At 33.3% G+C, this 17917-nt stretch overlaps 1 protein-coding gene across 1 annotated transcript in view; it reads right to left on the bottom strand.

The window, feature by feature from the left end:
* Window positions 1-1932: 1932 nt before the first annotated feature.
* Window positions 1933-17917, bottom strand: part of LOC107479114 (uncharacterized) — a 40045-nt gene continuing 24060 nt past the window's right edge. The window contains 1 exon segment of the mRNA XM_052259226.1: window positions 1933-2454. Within this exon segment, the coding sequence (XP_052115186.1) occupies window positions 2182-2454 (273 nt within the window). The 3' untranslated portion in view covers window positions 1933-2181.

The raw sequence follows: 17917 nt of genomic DNA, 5'->3' as shown, positions 1-17917 counted from the left end.
ATGGAAACTTGGCAAACGTAAATATTAAATTCAATGCCCATTTTGGATACGCTATACCTTTATCAACTGAAAATCTTGGAAGATCTATAAGTTTAGCTTATAAATTTCACAGAAAGAATCTAATGGAACAAGATGACGAACCATTTTCAATTACATATGCAATAAATTATGCTTTAACAAATAGCCATCATAGTATAATATTTAAAAACAGAGAAAGAATTTATGTTGATGAATTATTTCAGAAAATTGTAAAAACAGAAATACCAAAATATAAAGCTATTGAAAACCTAGTCCTATTACTAAAAGAACCATCAGGAAAATTAGTTTCATCGAATTTTCAAATAAGAGAATCTAAAATTAATAGCCCTTTAAGTTTATCTAAGTTAAAAATTAAAGAAGAAAGTTCTGAAATAAAAGAACTAACAAAAAAGGTCGAAAAATTAAATGAGACCTTAAACACTAAACTCTGACAATAAATAAAGAAGAAATATATGTAACTTATCAAGACAAGAAACAAGAGCTCTTTGAAAGAGAAAATCGTTTGAATTATTCTGAAATAAATCAAAGAGCATTTGAAGCCCTAAAAATAATCTATGACAAGTTGAAAAGAGAAGTTGAAGAGCTAGAAAAATTAATAGAATCTCTAGAAAATAGTGATGAATCGATGATAGAGTTTGTGAAAATTTTAAATAATGAAGCATAAAAAGATTGAAAAACCAGAAATAAAATAAAAAGAAATAGGACGAGAAAATTAAAAAGTAAAATAAAGAAGTATAAAAGGGAATTAAATAATTTTCAGATTGAAATTGATGATCTTATAATAAAAAGGATAGAAATAAGAATAAATATAAACAAGTTGAAATTAAACTTAAAAAATTTATAAATGCCTGGAAAACCATATTATGACTTAAAAGAATTAAAGCTGCTGAAAGAAAAAATGGAGAATGAAATTGAAAAATTAAACAGATATTTAGAAACAAGAGAAAGTGTAGAAATAAAAGAAGTTATTGAGGATTTGAGAAATTATGTTAAAGAAAAAGACAAACAGATAAAAGATTTTATATATAGTAATCCATGCAAAAAAGAATATTATAAACTAAAACAAGATTAAAAAGTTATAAATCAAAATTATAAATATACATCAAAGACTAGAGAAATAGTAGAAATGGTCAATACTTTAGAATTTACAAATTATTTTTATTCGAAGTTAAAAGTTAAAAATTTGGTATCAGAGCCAAGTTAACGATTAAGAGTAACACTTTCTCTTTAAGCAACACTTTTAATAATACGCTTTTAAATTAAAAAAAAAAACGGATGTCCACAATTAATTGATAAACTCCTTGTAAACACTATAGCCACAACAAAACAATGGCTACCACAGAACGCACCTAATAAATATCCACTAAATGGCAAGAAAACTGTCAGCAAAAGATAAAATATATAAGAAAAGCTGGATACCAGAGGGAGGTACACTGCTTTTTACAATTATCTTACTGCTAAAATCTATTTACTCATTTAAGCATCAGAATGACATTACAAGTACCAATCACAACTCATAAATTTAAAGAAGGCAATGTTCCGAGTTACTCCATTGGTGAATTACACATCACATTTGACGTTCAAACTTTACATTAAACACTCCTATTTTACTCATTCTATTATAATCATACTATTGTATTGCAATATTGCGACGTGTTGATTTTTATTAATTATATATTGTAAAATGGATTTATATCTTTCTAGTAGTTATCGAAGAATATTTATTTATTTGTATGAACTTGTAAAAAATAAAGGAGTGATATTATCAAAATAGGAATGACAATATTCATTTGCTAAAAATTATAAAAAAATATATAAATTAAATAGAAATTTTGTATACATTACATGAGAATCTAAATTAGTATTATTTTGCAACGCATTATATTCGAGTATCAAGTATTTAAGGTGGCACATTTTATTCCATGTGCATCTCTTTTGAACATTAGTTATTACTGTTGTATTTTACATTTCCACCCTTCACATTCAACCGGCCGGGGATATTAACACTCCATAATTATAATATATTTGGGGCATAAGCAATCACATACATTGGCACATTGAAGATATTATTGTTACTGTTTATTTCTTACACAATATTGAAACATATACGCCCTTTAATTTATTGGAGGATGGCTTAAATTTCTAATCACTATGCAGTGGTAGTTTTCCAACAAAGTTGGAATTAAGACTACCCAAATAAACGTGATCCTCAAACTCTAAAGCTGACGTCACGAAATTCATTACTTTTCCATTGTTATCACTAAACATTTTGATTATGTTGCCATCAGTTCTCACTTTTACGATCATTGCCTTCTTGGTTGCACCATTGATCACTTTATATAGCCTTGGAAATGTAGCCAACATGCGCTTAATGACCTTGTATTTGTGCACAAACTCCAATCCTTCGATAGTTTGCTGAACAACATAAGAGACAACCAATTTAATACCACCTTAAAGGTTTTATCATAATCTTTCACTTTGTTAATCAAATCAGTTCGTGGATGAATTTAATGATTAAAATTATGGGAATTATCACGATATCCTTTAAAAGTATAAAATATCAATATGAGGTACGTCTAAAACCGCACAATAATAATGTGTTTATTAGATGCGCCATATTTATATAAACTATTAGATTTGATTAGATGAAAATTAAAAGCTAATATGAAAAAAGAATGTTGAAGGACTCTAATAAATACAAAATTTTCTAGTACATAAATAAATACTTTAAATGACAATACTTTAAATGATAACAGGATCTTTTAATCTTAAATAATTAAATATAAAACATATAAATACAAAAATATGAGTATTCTTTATTCAATAAATTTAATTATTATGTAAAATTTTTTTATGATATTAAAAAATTATATTAAAATAAAATTTTAAACTGTAACATAAAAATATAAAATAATTAAAATTTTATTTTATATTACTTGACAAATAATTAAATTATTATATTCAAAATTTATTAACTAGCTAATTTTATTAAAGATATTATATAATATAATTTTTCATCAAAATATTTTAAAAATATAATTTATTTAAAATATTATTTATAATACATGAAAATATTAACTTTTTTATTTTTTAATTAAAAAAACAGAATAAATAATAAAATTCTAAAGATATACTTATCATATTACATATTTACTTATATTAATAAAACCTAAACTAATCAAACTTATGTAATTAAAAATATAAAACATATAAATACAAAAAATAAATATTTTTTATTCATTAAAATTAACATTTAAAGTTTCATATATATAATATTTAAAATTATATATTTATCACTTAAATTCGTTCCACCCTTCTATTGAAAAACACCTTCTCTGTTGAATGAAGTATATTTCCTCCCTTCCACTGTTTCTTCATCACTCAAAGTGTGTTGAAGGTACACTGTAACTCGAAGCAGGATGGAGAGTAAAGATATAATTATCTTTTGAATATCTAACGTAACGGATCTTGTGTACGATCTAATGATACATAGCATGTATTTAGAATTATATTATTTTTATTCTACTTTTTTAAAAAAATTGAAAAAAATAAAAACGGTTAATATTTTCATGTATTATATATAATATTTTAAATAAATTATATTTTCAAAATATTTTGATGAAAAATTATTTTATATGATAATATCTTTAACAAAATTAGTTAATTAATAATTTTGAATATAATAATCTAATTATTTGTCAAGTAATATAAAATAAAATTTAATTATTTTATTTTTTTATGTTACAGTTTAAAATTTTATTTTGATATAATTTTTAATATTATAAAAACTTCTTGTATAATAATTAATCTTATTGAATAAAAATACTCATATTTTTGTGTTTATATATTTTATATTTAATTATTTAAAAATAAAAAATTTTATTGCCATTTAAAATATTGTGTATTAAAGTATTGCCATTTAAAGTATTTATTTATGTACTAAGATATTTTGTATTTATTAAAGTCTATCAATACTCTTCTTTTATATTAGGCTTTGATTTTCATCTAATCAAATCTAATGGTCTATATAAATGTGGCGCATCCAATAAACACATAATTATTGTGTTCATTTTAGACATATCCATCAATATGTATGTAGTTGAAAAGTTGTTACAAGTCTTATTAACTAAACTTAGTTATTTTTAAAATTTTAAAAATCTTAAAAATGAATTTAAACTATATTGACTAGACCAAAGTATTGATACTCTTATTAAAAAAAATATACAGTAACAAATCTATAAAATTATAAACAAAGTTCATTTGCAAAAGATTTTATCATCTTTCTATCTTTTAATCGACATGATATTGGATTGATCTTTCTACCTTTGTTTTAGAAAAAAATACTTTAATAAAAAGGTGATTCAAGTCCACGCCATACAAGAGAGAAGGCCAATTAAATATTAGAAATTCTTGGAATCAGCATTTTTTGTCAATTTTGACAAATATTTGGTCCATACGAATATCAAATTATCTTCAACAAATAAACTTTATTGATTTATTTGTGTAAACTTTGATAAATTTAGATTCAAATCGTGTTGACTTATGTGCGCAAACTTAATTAATTATAGATGCAAACTATATGTTTTTATGGACAAATATTTATAAAAATGATTGTAAATTTTTACTGGTTATGTAGCATTACTGTTTAAAATAAAAAAATGCCATAAAAATATGCATGGCTATATACAACGAAAAGGAGGCAATTAAATATTAGCATTCTGTTAACAATGTTGACTAGATAAATTTAAAAGAGCTAACCTTATAAAATTTAGAAATCAAATCAATATTTTAAAATCTAAAGATTAAATTGATTTTTTGGCTATAAAAACATTGAAATTAAATTAATTCTTATTTATCTACACATTTTTTTTATAACTCTTGAAGAGTTTTAACCCTTAAGGTTACTTCAAAAGAAAAAAGAACTTGTGATGCACTGTCCTACTAGTATTTTTCTTCCTACTATTATCACTTTATCACTAAAGGAAGAAGACTCCACCACAAACCATCGAAACTACTGAATTGTCCCTTTGCTATTGCCATCAAGACAGTTGGTAGCACTGGCACCGACGAATATTTGTAAATTACACCCAACAAAATTTTCAACACTAATTACACTAAATCACACCATAATCATCCTACGATTTTGTTTATTGTCACTGTTTCTCTAGGAAAGAGAATTCTATTGAATTTGTCAAAATAAACTCTACTTTTCTCACCTCTTGCATTAGATATCTGAATCTGTTTCTTTCAAAATATTGTGTATAATTTCACTTTTTGTCTTCATTTTACCATTTGATAATGCTTTCCTCATATGTTCTAATCATTAGCTCATTTGGAATTCCCAAGGATTCTCCTAGGACAAATTAAACGGATACTTCCACTCCACGCACCACTGCTATAAACCTATTTCTTACATCTACCATTTCAGTTAGAATACCAGCCACTTATTATATTATCATCAAGAACATATCCACCAATGAAAATCGTTATTTTTCTCGAATAAATTCAACACATAGCCACCATTGTCTTTTGTGCATCCCTTGAGGTAGTTCAATTATTATTTGTGGTCTGCCAATCTGTTTACTTTTACAAACAACATCATGCTTATGATATCTTTTTCAGTCTTTCTAATGACTTAATATCTCCTTCCAAACCTCTTCTACTAGAGTTTCTTTATTATCAAAGACTCTACAATTCCTAATGTTCTATGTCACCCATATGATTGCAAAAAACAAGTTAACCCATTTTCTAGTACATATAACTAGTCTTTATGTTATCATACCAAACTTCAAAAACTCCCTAATACCCTTCGGGTTTACCGCGTCAAACGCCTATACATAGGACTAAACACTACAATTTATTAATGAAATTACAATGAACAAACAAATGATTGTTATCCTTGACACAAACATTACAAAGGATACAATTAGATTCACATTATGAATGATGTTTATCCTTGCAGACTTTACATTTGTATTTAGTTTGCAAAGTAAGCAAACTATCCTATCATCTCAACTCTAGGTGGAACCATCCCTCTTAAATATTTTACTGAGAAACATCTATATCAATGATTTTATGAGAAGCATATGTGATGAACGGATAATTTATACGTTTTTTGGCATTGTTTTTAGGTAGTTTTTAGTATGTTCTAGTTACTTTTTAATATATTTTTATTAGTTTTTATGCAAAAATCACATTTCTGAACTTTACTATGAGTTTGTGTGTTTTTCTGTAATTTTAGGTATTTTCTGGCTGAAATTGAGGGATCTGAACAAATGTTTGATTCAGAGGTTGAGAAAGGATTGCAGATGTTGTTGGATTCTGACCCTCCTGCACTCGAAGTGGATTTTCTGGAGCTACAGATACCCAATTGGCGCGCTTTTAATTGCATTGGAAACTACACATCTTGGGCTTTCAAGCAATTTATAATAGTTCATACTTTGCTCGAGATTCGACGGTCCAAACTGGCATCCAAACGCCCACCAAAGACCCTTTTCTGGCGTTAAACGCCGGAACTGGCACCAGAACTGCAGTTAAACGCACAAACTGGCATCCAAGCTAGCGTTTAACTCCAAGAATGGCCTATGCACGTGAAAGTTTCAAAGCTCAGCCCAAATACACACCAAGTGGGTCCCGGAAGTGGATTTCTGCACTATCTGCACTTAGTTACTTATTTTTTGTAATCCCTAGTCACTAGTTTAGTATAAATAGCACTTTTTACTATTGTATTAGGGGGCTTATGCCATTTTTCACATTTAGGAGGCTGGCCATTCGGCCATGCCTAGACCTTTTTCTCTTATGTATTTTCCAACGGTGGAGTTTCTACACCTCATAGATTAAGGTGCAGAGCTCTACTGTTCTTCATGAATTAATGCAAGTACTGTTATTTCTCTTTCAATTCATGCTTACTTCTTTTCCAAGATATACTCTCGTACTTAATTCAGTTAAGTCAGAATGAAGGGGTGACCTGTGACAATCACCCACTATCTTCGTTACTCGCTTAGCCAAGATTCGTGTGCCTGACAACCACAAGCGGTCTACATGATGTTCAACGTAGTCATTGGACGACAGCCGAAGTATAATCTCTTGGGTCTCTGATCCATGGATTTGACTCGCCTCTCCTGACAATAGAGCATTCAAATCCGTGAGATTAGAACCTTCGTGGTATAGGCTAGAACCAGTTGGCAGCATTATTGAGATCTAGAAAGTCTAAACCTTGTCTGTGGTATTTCGAGTAGGATCTGGGATGGGATGACTGTGACCAGCATCAAACTCACGAATGTTGGGCGCAGTGACAGTGTGCAAAAGGATAGAGAGATCCTATTCCGACACAAGTGAGAACCGACAGATGATTAGCCGTGCAAAAACCGTACCTGGACCATTTTCACTGAGAGGACGGATGGTAGCCATTGACAATGGTGATCCACCAATAGACAGCTTGCCATGGAAGGGAGCACGCATGATTGGATGAAGACAATAGGAAAGCAGAGGTTCAGAAGCAACAAAGCATCTCCAAACGCTTATCTGAAATTCCCACTAATGAATTACATAAGTATCTTTATTTTACTTCATATTTTATTTATCTTTTAATTATCAAAACCTCATAACCATTTGAGTCTGCCTGACTAAGATTTACAAGATGACCATAGCTTGCTTCAAGCCGACAATTTCTGTGGGATCGACCCTTACTCGCATAAGGTTTTATTACTTGGACGACCCAGTGTACTTGCTGGTTAGTTGTGCGGAGTTGCAAAAGTGTGATTGCAATTACGCGCACCAAGTTTTTGGCGCCGTTGCCGAAGATTGTTCGAGTTTGGACAACTGACGGTTCATCTTGTTGCTTAGATTAGGTAACCTTTTTTCTTGTTTCAACCTTTGTTTTCTTTTCAAAAAAGTTTTCGAAAAAAATTAATAAAATCGGAAAAACCAAAAAAAAATTGTGTCTCTTGTTTGAGTCTAGTGTCAAATTTTAAGTTTGGTGTCAACTGCATGTTTTTAATTTTTCTTAGATTTTCGAAAATTCATGCATTGTGTTCTTCTTTGATCTTCAAGTTGTTCTTGATGATTTTCCTTATTTGATCTTTAAATTTCTTGTTTTGTGTCTTTTCTTGTTTTTCTTGTGCATTTTCGAATTCATGGTGTCTAAACATTAAAAATTTTTAAGTTTGGTGTTTTGCATGTCTTTCTTTTCTTAAAATTTTTTCAAAAATATGTTCTTGATGTTCATCATGATCTTCAAAGTGTTCTTGGTGTTCATCTTGACATTCAAAGTGTTCTTGCATGCATTATCTGTTTTGATCTTAAATTTTTATGTTTTGTTTCATTTTGTTATTTTTCTCTCTCCTCATTAAAAATTCAAAAGTAAAAAAAATATCTTCTCCTTTTTCTTCTCATAATTTTCAAAATTGAGTTGACTTGGTCAAAAAAGTTTTAAAATTTAATTATTTCTTGTTAGTCAAGTCAAAATTTCAAATTCAAAAAAAGAATAAATATATATCTTTTCAGTAAATAATACAGAGAAATAAGGATCAGAACATAAAGCAGAGGAATCATAAAGAAAAAGATCTCACTGGTGTTAAAACGCCAGTAAAGAGACATTTTTGGGTGTTAAACGCCAGAATGGCTATCATTCTGGGCGTTTAACGCCAGTAAAGATATCATTCTGGGCGTTAAACGCCAGAATGGGCAGCATTCTGGGCGTTTAACGCCAGAATTGGTAGCATTCTGGGTGTTTAGAAAAACACCCAGTAAAGAAGGATTCCTGGCGTTAAACGCCCAGAGAGGCAGTCAAGTGGGCGTTAAACGCCAGAATGGATAGCATTCTGGGTGTTAAACGCCAGAGTGGATAACATTCTGGGCGTTTAACGGCAGGATGATACAAGGGAGGTAATTTTGTTTCCAATTCGATTTTTTTTTCAAATTTTCATGTTTTAATTCATAATTTTAAATGGCTATCTTTTTCATCCCTTTTAAATTTTAAAATCTTATCTTTTTCATATCATCTTTCATCAATCATATCTTTCTATCTTATCTTTTTCATTTTTCTTTTAATGTTTTTGAAAATTTTCAAACTAATTTTTCAAAAATCTTTTCTTAATCTTATTTCATATTTTCGAAAATCCTTGCTAACAATTAATGATTTGATTCAAAAATTTCAAGTTTGTTACTTTCTTGTTAAATTCTAGAATCATATCTTTTAGTTTCTTATTAGTCAAGTCATCAACTCTAATTTTAAAAATCAAACCTTTTTAATTTCTTTTTCAATTCTTTTTCAAAATAAATTTCAATCATATCTTTTTAAAATTTAAATTTCAAAATCTTTTTCTAACTTCTTATCTTTTCAAAATTATTTTCAAATCTTTTTAAACTAATCACGATTTCTTATCTTTTTCAAAACCACCTAACCACTTCTCCACTTCCAATTTTCGAAAATCACCCACCACTTTTTCAAAATTCTTTTTAATTAACTAATTATTTTAAATTCTAATTTTATTTTATTTCTTTTAATATTTTCGAAACTAACTTAATTAATTAAATAAAAACAAAAATATTTTTCTCTTTTAAAATTCGAATACTCCCTCTCTCATCTCCTTCTATTTAATTATTAACACTTCTCTTCTACTCATAATTCGAACCCCTCTCTCTCTCTCTGTGTTCGAATTCTTCATCTCCTCTCTCTTCTCATTCTTCTATTCTTCTATTCTTATACTCATATAAAGGAATCTCTATACTGTGACATAGAGGATTCCACTACTCCCTTTGTTCTCTTCTTTTTCATAAGAATAGGAACAAGGATAAGAACATTCTTGTTGAGGCTGATCCTGAACCTGAAAGGACTCTGAAGAGGAAGCTAAGAGAAGCTAAAGCAGAACACTCCAGAGAGGACCTTACATAAAATTTTGAAAAAGAAGCAGACATGGTAGCCGAACCCAACAACAATGCTAGAGATGCAAAGAAGATGCTTGGTGACTATACTGCACCAACTTCCAACTTCTATGGAAGAAGCATCTCAATTCCTGCCATTGGAGAAAACAACTTTGAGCTTAAGCCTCAATTAGTTTCTCTAATGCACCAGAATTGCAGGTTTCATGGAGTTCCATCGGAAGATCCTCATTAGTTCTTAGCTGAATTCTTGCAGATCTGTGATACTGTTAAGACTAATGGGGTTGATCCTGAGGTCTACAGACTTATGCTTTTCCCCTTTGCTATAAGAGACAGAGCTAGGATATGGTTGGACTCACAACCTAGAGAAAGCCTGAACTCTTAGGACAAGTTGGTCAGTGCTTTCTTGACCAAATTCTTTCCACCTCAAAAGATGAGCAAGCTTAGAGTGGAAGTCCAAACCTTCAGATAGAAGGAAGGTGAATCTCTCTATGAAACTTGGAAAATATACAAGCAATTAACCAAAAAGTGTCATTTTGACATGCTTCCAAAATGGAGCATCATATGTATATTCTATGATGGTCTGTCTGAATTGTCCAAGATGTCATTGGACCATTCTGCTGGTGGATCTCTTCATCTAAAAACACCTACAGAAGCCCAAGAACTCATTGAGATGGTTGCAAATGACCAGTTCATATACACTTCTGAAAGAAATCATGTGAATAATGGGACGACTCAGAAGAAAGGAGTTCTTGAAATTGATACTCTGAATGCCATATTAGCTCAGAACAAAATATTGACTCAGCAAGTCAATATAATTTCTTAAAATCTGACTGGATTGCAAGCTGCATCCGGCAGTACTAAAGAAGCCTCCTCTGAAGGAGAAGCTTATGACCCTGAGAATCTTGCAATGGAAGATGTGAATTACATGAGAGAACCCTATGGAAACACCTATAATCCTTCATGGAGAAATCATCCAAATTTCTCATGGAAGGATCAATAGAAGCCTCAACAACGCTTCAATAATAATAATGGTGGGAAACATAGGTTTGGCAATAGCAAGTCTTTTTCATCATCTTCTCAGCAACAGACAGAGAATTTCGAGCAGAGCCCCTCTGGCTTAGCAAACATAGTCTTTGATCTATCTAAGGCCACTTTCAGTTTCATGACTAAGACAAGGTCCTCCATCAGAAATTTGGAGGCACAAGTGGGTCAGCTAAGTAAAAGAGTTATTGAAAATTCTCCTAGTACTCTCCTAAGCAATACAGAAGAGAATCCAAAGAGAGAGTGCAAGGCCATTAATATAACCAAAATGGCCGAACCTATAGAGGAGGAAGAGGTAGTGATCTCGAGTCAGGAAGACCTCAATGGACATCCACTAGCCAATAAGGAAGTCCCTAATGAGGAACCAAATGAATCTGAGCCTCATATAGAGACCATAGAGATTCCACTGAACTTCCTATTACCATTCATGAGCTCTGATGAGTATTTTTCCTCTGAAGAAGATGAAGATATTGTTGAAGAGCAAGTTGCACCATACCTAGGAGCAATTATAAAGATGAATACCAAGTTATTTGGTAATGAGACCTGGGAGGATGAACATCTATTGCTCATCAATGAACTGAATACCTTGGTTCAGCTGAAAATACCTCAGAAGAAAAGATCCTGGAAGGTTCTTAATATCTTGTACTATAGGCACTATGACCTTTGAGAAGGCTCTATGTGACCTGGAGTCAGGTATAAACCTTATGCCACTCTCTGTAATGGAGAAATTAGGAATCTTTGAGGTACAAGTTACAATAATCTCATTAGAGATGGCAGACAAATCAATGAAAAAGGCTTATGGACTTGTAGAGGATGTCTTAATGAAAGTTGAAGGCCTCTACATCACTGCTGACTTCATAATCTTAGACACTAGGAAGGATGAGGATGAATCTGTCATCCTTGGAAGACCCTTCCTAGCCACAGCAAGGGCTGTGATTGATGTGGACAGAGGAGAGTTAATCCTTCAATTGAATGAGGACTACCTTGTGTTTAAGGCTCAAGGATCTTCTTCTGTAAACATGGAGAAGAAGCATGAAAAGCTTCATCTAATTCTCTCCATACAGAGTCAAGCAGAGCCCCCACAATCCTGCTCCAAGCATCTGTGAAGCTCTGTAAGAGCTTCCTGTCAAGCTATTGACATTAAAGAAGCGTTTATTGGGAGGCAACCCAATTTTATTTATCTATGTTAATTAATTGTTCATTTTATTTTCTATTGTTAGTTTATGTTTTCTTTAGGTTGAAGATCATGTGGAGTCACAAAAACAGCTGCAGAATTAAAATAGGAATAAAAAACAACATCAAAAATAGCACACCTTGGAGGACGAGCTTACTGGCGTTTAAATGCCAGTAAGGATAGCAAAATGGGCGTTTAACGCCCAAAATGGCAGCATTCTAGGCATTAAACGCCAGAATGGACAGACAGACTGGCATTTAACGCTAGAAAAGGGTGTCTGGTGCCTGGCTGGCATTAAACGCTAGTAAGGATAGCAGAATGGGCATTTAACGCCCAGTCTAGCAGCATTCTGGGCATTAAACGCCAGAAAAGGCAGCCAGACTGGCGTTTAACGCCAGGAAAGGCAGCAGAGCTGGTGTTAAACGCCAAAAATGGCACACAGAGGGCATTTAAACGCCAGAAAGGTGCAGGGATGAGAAATCCTTGACACCTCAGGATCTGTGGATCCCACAGGATCCCCACCTACCCCAACTCACTCTCTCTCCTCTTCACACCTTTCTATAACACTCTTCTCCCTCATAAAACCCCACCTACCTCACCATTCAAATTCAAAACATTTCCCTCCCAAACCCACCCATTCTCACACGGATTCCCTATCTACCTTACCCTATAAATACTCCTCCTTAACACCCTCAATTTCACACATCACAAACACTTCTTCACCCCCCTTGGCCGAACCACTCATACACTTCCATCTCCTCCATTTTTTCTTCTTCTACTCCCTTCTTTCTTCTTTTGCTCGAGGACGAGCAAACCTTTTAAGTTTGGTGTGGGAAAGAGCTCTGCTTTTTTTTGTTTTTCCATAACTATTAATGGCACCTAAGGCCGGAGAAACCTCTAGAAAGAGAAAAGGGAAGGGAGTTGCTTCCATCTCTGAGTCATGGGAGATGGAAAGATTCGTATCAAAAGTCCATCAAGACCACTTCTATGAAGTTGTGGCCAAGAAAAAGGTGATCCCCGAGGTCCCCTTCATGCTCAAAAAGAGTGAATATCCGGAGATCCAACGTGAAGTGCGAAGAAGAGGCTGGGAAGTTCTCACCAACCCCATCCAACAAGTCGGAATCTTAATGGTTCAAGAGTTTTATGCTAATGCATGGATCACTAAGAACGATGATCAAAGTATGAACACGAACCCAAAGAATTGGCTCACAGTAGTTCAGAGAAAATACTTGGATTTCAGTCCAGAAACTATGAGGTTGGCATTCAACTTGCCAATGATGCAAGGAGATCATCATCCTTTCACTAGAAGGGTCAACATTGATCAAAGGTTGGAACAAGTCCTCATGGACATCTGTGTGGAAGGAGCCCAATGGAAGAGAGACTCCAAAGGCAAGCTAGTTCAACTGAGAAGGCATGACCTCAAACTCATGGCTAGAGGATGGTTGGAGTTCATCCAACGCTCTATCATTCTTACTAGCAACCGGTCCGAAGTAACCGTGGATCGGGTTATCATGATCCATAGTATCATGATTGGAGAGGAAGTGGAAGTTCATGAAATCATACCTTTAGAACTATACAAGGTGGCTGACAAGCCCTCCACTTTGGCAAGGTTAGCCTTTCCTCATCTCATCTGTCTCCTATGCAATTCAGCTGAAATTATCATAAAGGAAGACATCCCCATTAAAGCAGACAAGCCCATCACTAAAAAGAGGATGGAGCAAATAAGAGAGCCCACTCATGGACCTCAACAAGAGCATGAGGAAGTTCCTCATCAAGAAATCCCTAAGATGCCTCAAGGGATGCATTTTCCTCCACACAACTATTGGGAGGAACTCAACACCTCATTAGGAGATTTGAGTTCCAATATGGAGCAACTAAGGATGGAGCACCAAAAGCACTCCATTATCCTCCATGAAATTAGAGAGGACCAAAGAGCCATGAGAGAGGAGCAACAAAGGCAAGGAAGAGATATTGAGGAGCTCAAGCACTCCATAGGATCTTCAAGAGGAAGAACTAGCTGCCATCACTAAAGTGGACCCGTTCTTTAATTTTCTTGTTCTTATTTTTCTTTTTTTTTGGTTTTATGCTTTATGTTTTGTCTATATTTGTGTCTTTATTACATGATCATTAGTGTTTAGTGTCTATGTCTTAAAGCTATGAATGTTCCATAAATCTTTCACCTCTCTTAAATGAAAAATGTTTCTATTTGTAAAAGAACAAGAAGTACATAAATTTTGAATTTTATCTTGAAATTAGTTTAATTATTTTGATGTGGTGACAATACTTTTTGTTCTCTGAATGAATGCTTGAACAATGCATATTTTTTTTATAGTGAAGTTTATGAATGTTAAAATTGTTGGCTCTTGAAAGAATAATGAAAAAGGAGAAATGTTATTGATAATCTGAAAAATCATAAAATTGATTCTTGAAGCAAGAAAAAGCCGTGAAAAACACAAAGCTTGCGAAAAAATGGCAAAAGATAAAGATAAAGAAAAACCATGCAGAAAAAGCCAATAGCTCTTTAAACCAAAAGGCAAGAGCAAAAAAGCCAGTAACCCTTTAAACTAAAAGGCAAGGGTAAAGAGAATCCAAGGCTTTGAGCAACAGTGGATAGGAGGGCCCAAAAGAATAAAATTCTGGCCTAAGTGGCTAAATCAAGCTGTCCCTAACCATGTGCTTGTGTCATGAAGGTCCAAGTGAAAAGCTTGAGACTGAGTGGTTAAAGTCGTGATCCAAAGCAAAAAGATCGTGCTTAAGAACTCTGGGCACCTCTAACTGGGGACTCTAGCAAAGCTGAGTCACAATCTGAAAAGGTTCACCCAGTTATGTATCTGTGGCATTTATGTATCTGGTGGTAATATTGGAAAAAAAAAGGCTTAGGGTCACAACCAAGACTCATAAGTAGCTGTGTTCAAGAATTAACATACAAAACTAGGAGAATCAAGAACACTATCTGAATTGTGAGTTCCTATGGATGCCAATCATTCTGAACTTCAAAGGATAAAGTGAGATGCCAAAACTGTTCAGAAGCAAAAAGCTACTAGTCCCGCTCATCTAATTAGAACTAAGCTTCATTGATATTTTGAAATTTATTGTATATTCTCTTCTTTTTATCCTATTTTGTTTTTGGTTGATTGGGGACAAGCAATAATTTAAGTTTGGTATTTTGATGAGCGGATAATTTATACGCTTTTTGGCATTGTTTTTAGGTAGTTTTTAGTATGTTCTAGTTACTTTTTAATATATTTTTATTAGTTTTTATGCAAAAATTACATTTCTAGACATTACTATGAGTTTGTGTATTTTTCTGTAATTTCAGGTATTTTCTGGCTGAAATTGAGGGACCTGAGCAAAAGTCTAATTCAGAGGCTGAGAAAGGACTGCAGATGCTGTTGGATTCTGACCCTCCTGCACTCGAAGTGGATTTTCTGGAGCTATAGAAGCCGAATTGGTGCGCTCTTAATTGCGTTGGAAATTAGACATCTTGGGCTTTCCAGGAATGTATAATTTTCTATACTTTGCTCGAGATTTGACGGTCCAAACTGGCGTTCAAACGCCCACCAAAGACCCTTTTCTGGTGTTAAACACCGGAACTGGCACCAGAACTGGAGTTAAACGCCCAAACTGGCATCCAAGCTGGTGTTTAACTCCAAGAATGGCCTATGTACGTGAAAGCTTCAAAGCTCAGCCTAAATACACACCAAGTGGGCCCCGGAAGTGGATTTCTGCACTATCTGCACTTAGTTACTTATTTTCTGTAATCCCTAGTCACTAGTTTAGTATAAATAGCACTTTTTACTATTGTAATAGGGGGCTTATGCCATTTTCACATTTGGGAGGCTAGCCATTCGGCCATGCCTAGACCTTTTTCTCTTATGTATTTTCCAACGGTGGAGTTTCTACACCCATAGATTAAGGTGCGGAGCTCTGCTGTTCTTCATGAATTAATGCAAGTACTATTGTTTCTCTTTCAAATCACGCTTAATTCTTCTCCTAGATATACTCTCGTACTTAATTCAGTTAAGTCAGAATGAAGGGGTGACTCGTGACAATCACCCACTATCTTCGTTACTCGCTTAGCCAAGATCTGCGTGCTTGACAACCACAAGCGGTCTACATGATGTTCAACGTAGTCATTGGACAACAGTTGGAGTATAATCTCTTGGGTCTCTGATCCACGGATTTGACTCACCTCTCCTGATAACAGAGCATTCGAATCCTTGAGATTAGAACCTTCGTGGTATAGGCTATGGCAGCATTTCTGAGATCCGGAGTTTCGTGCACCAATATGTTTTCCGAAAAAATCCAAATTATCATCCTTTGTATCTTCATTAAAACAATATTCTGTAAAGTAGTATGTAATTTCTCACAGTATTTATACTTCCACTCAAAGAAACATCTTTTCTATGTGAGATTCCAATTTCAAGAAAGACCATCACAGAAGCTGCAGTTTATAATCAGCTCAGAGTTTTTTATTGAAATGGAAGAGTGTTGAAAATTCATCTTTTAGGCTCTTTTCTCCCACCCACACATGCCCCCAAAATCTCATTTTGTTTCCATTTCCAACACACATTCTAAACCCTCTTATTGCTATCTCCTTGAAAGTGTTGTCTTCATTCACCACCTTAACACTATCCCTCCACGGTCCATTCGACTTTGATATTCCATTTTCTACTACCTATTTTTTTAGTTGACCCAAATTATAGGATACCATTATTTTTTTCCAAAGTTATTTATCTCATTTTCAAATTGCTACCATTATTTGAACAATAACGTCGCATTCTTGATTATGATATACTCACCCCAACCCACCATGTTCTTGGGTCTTTGAAGCACACTCCTCTTTATAGTTGGCATTCTTTTCCTTCTATTTTTTGTCCCCCAGAAAAAATTAGATTAGATTTTTAGGGAGTTTGAATAAACTTAGATAGTAAAGAGAGGTTGTTAACCACCACTCTAATCATAGTAATTCTTCCCGCTCTAGACAGTTAACCCGCCATCCACTTACTTAACTTATTCTCGATCTTATTTATCACCGGTCTCCAAGTCGCAACCTTTCTGGGGTTAACTCTAAAGAAAAAAAGTGTTGACTTCTAATAGGTTATTACAATCCCGACATAAGACCAAATTACAATAGGATTCTCCTATAGTTCTATTCTTTTCTCCGGAGGAAAGAATAAGATGTCTTCAGCAAATTAGTAGTGGGACAAAGGTATTTTGTCTCTTTCTACCTCCAATTTCTTGATGATTCCATTCTCCTTTGCCAACCCCAATATTTGGTTTAACACTTTCGCTACCAATATAAAGAGAAAAGGTGAAATTAGATCACCTTGTCTCAATCTCTTGTTCATTAGAAAAGGCACAGTTGGAAAACCATTTACGATATAAGATATTAACACCATGTTGAGAAGACCTTGTATTCATCCTCTTTAAATTGTCCAAAACCCTATTTTTTCTAGTACATGATCAAGAAAAAACTACATTATAGTGTCATACGCTTTTCTGATGTCTAACTTCACAATTACCCGTTCTTTAATTCAAAATTTGCTAAACATAGATATCTGTTTAATGTTAAAAAAATAAACTAGTTTGAGAAAACTAACCCCGAGACAAGTGGAGCATGCATGAAAGAGTCAGTCTTTTATTTTTTTTCCTTGGCGCAACTGGGCCATCCTAGACTTGAACCAGAGACCTCGCCCGTGAAGTAAATCATCGCACCTACGGTCCTATCCAACTGATTGAAAGAGAATCAATAGATTTCTTTTCGAGAGTGATTCA

Source organism: Arachis duranensis, chromosome 3 (assembly GCF_000817695.3).
Source record: "Arachis duranensis cultivar V14167 chromosome 3, aradu.V14167.gnm2.J7QH, whole genome shotgun sequence".
Taxonomy (NCBI): Eukaryota; Viridiplantae; Streptophyta; class Magnoliopsida; order Fabales; family Fabaceae; genus Arachis; species Arachis duranensis.
Note: the sequence above shows the minus strand (reverse complement) of the source record. Positions and strands in the feature narration are given on the sequence as shown.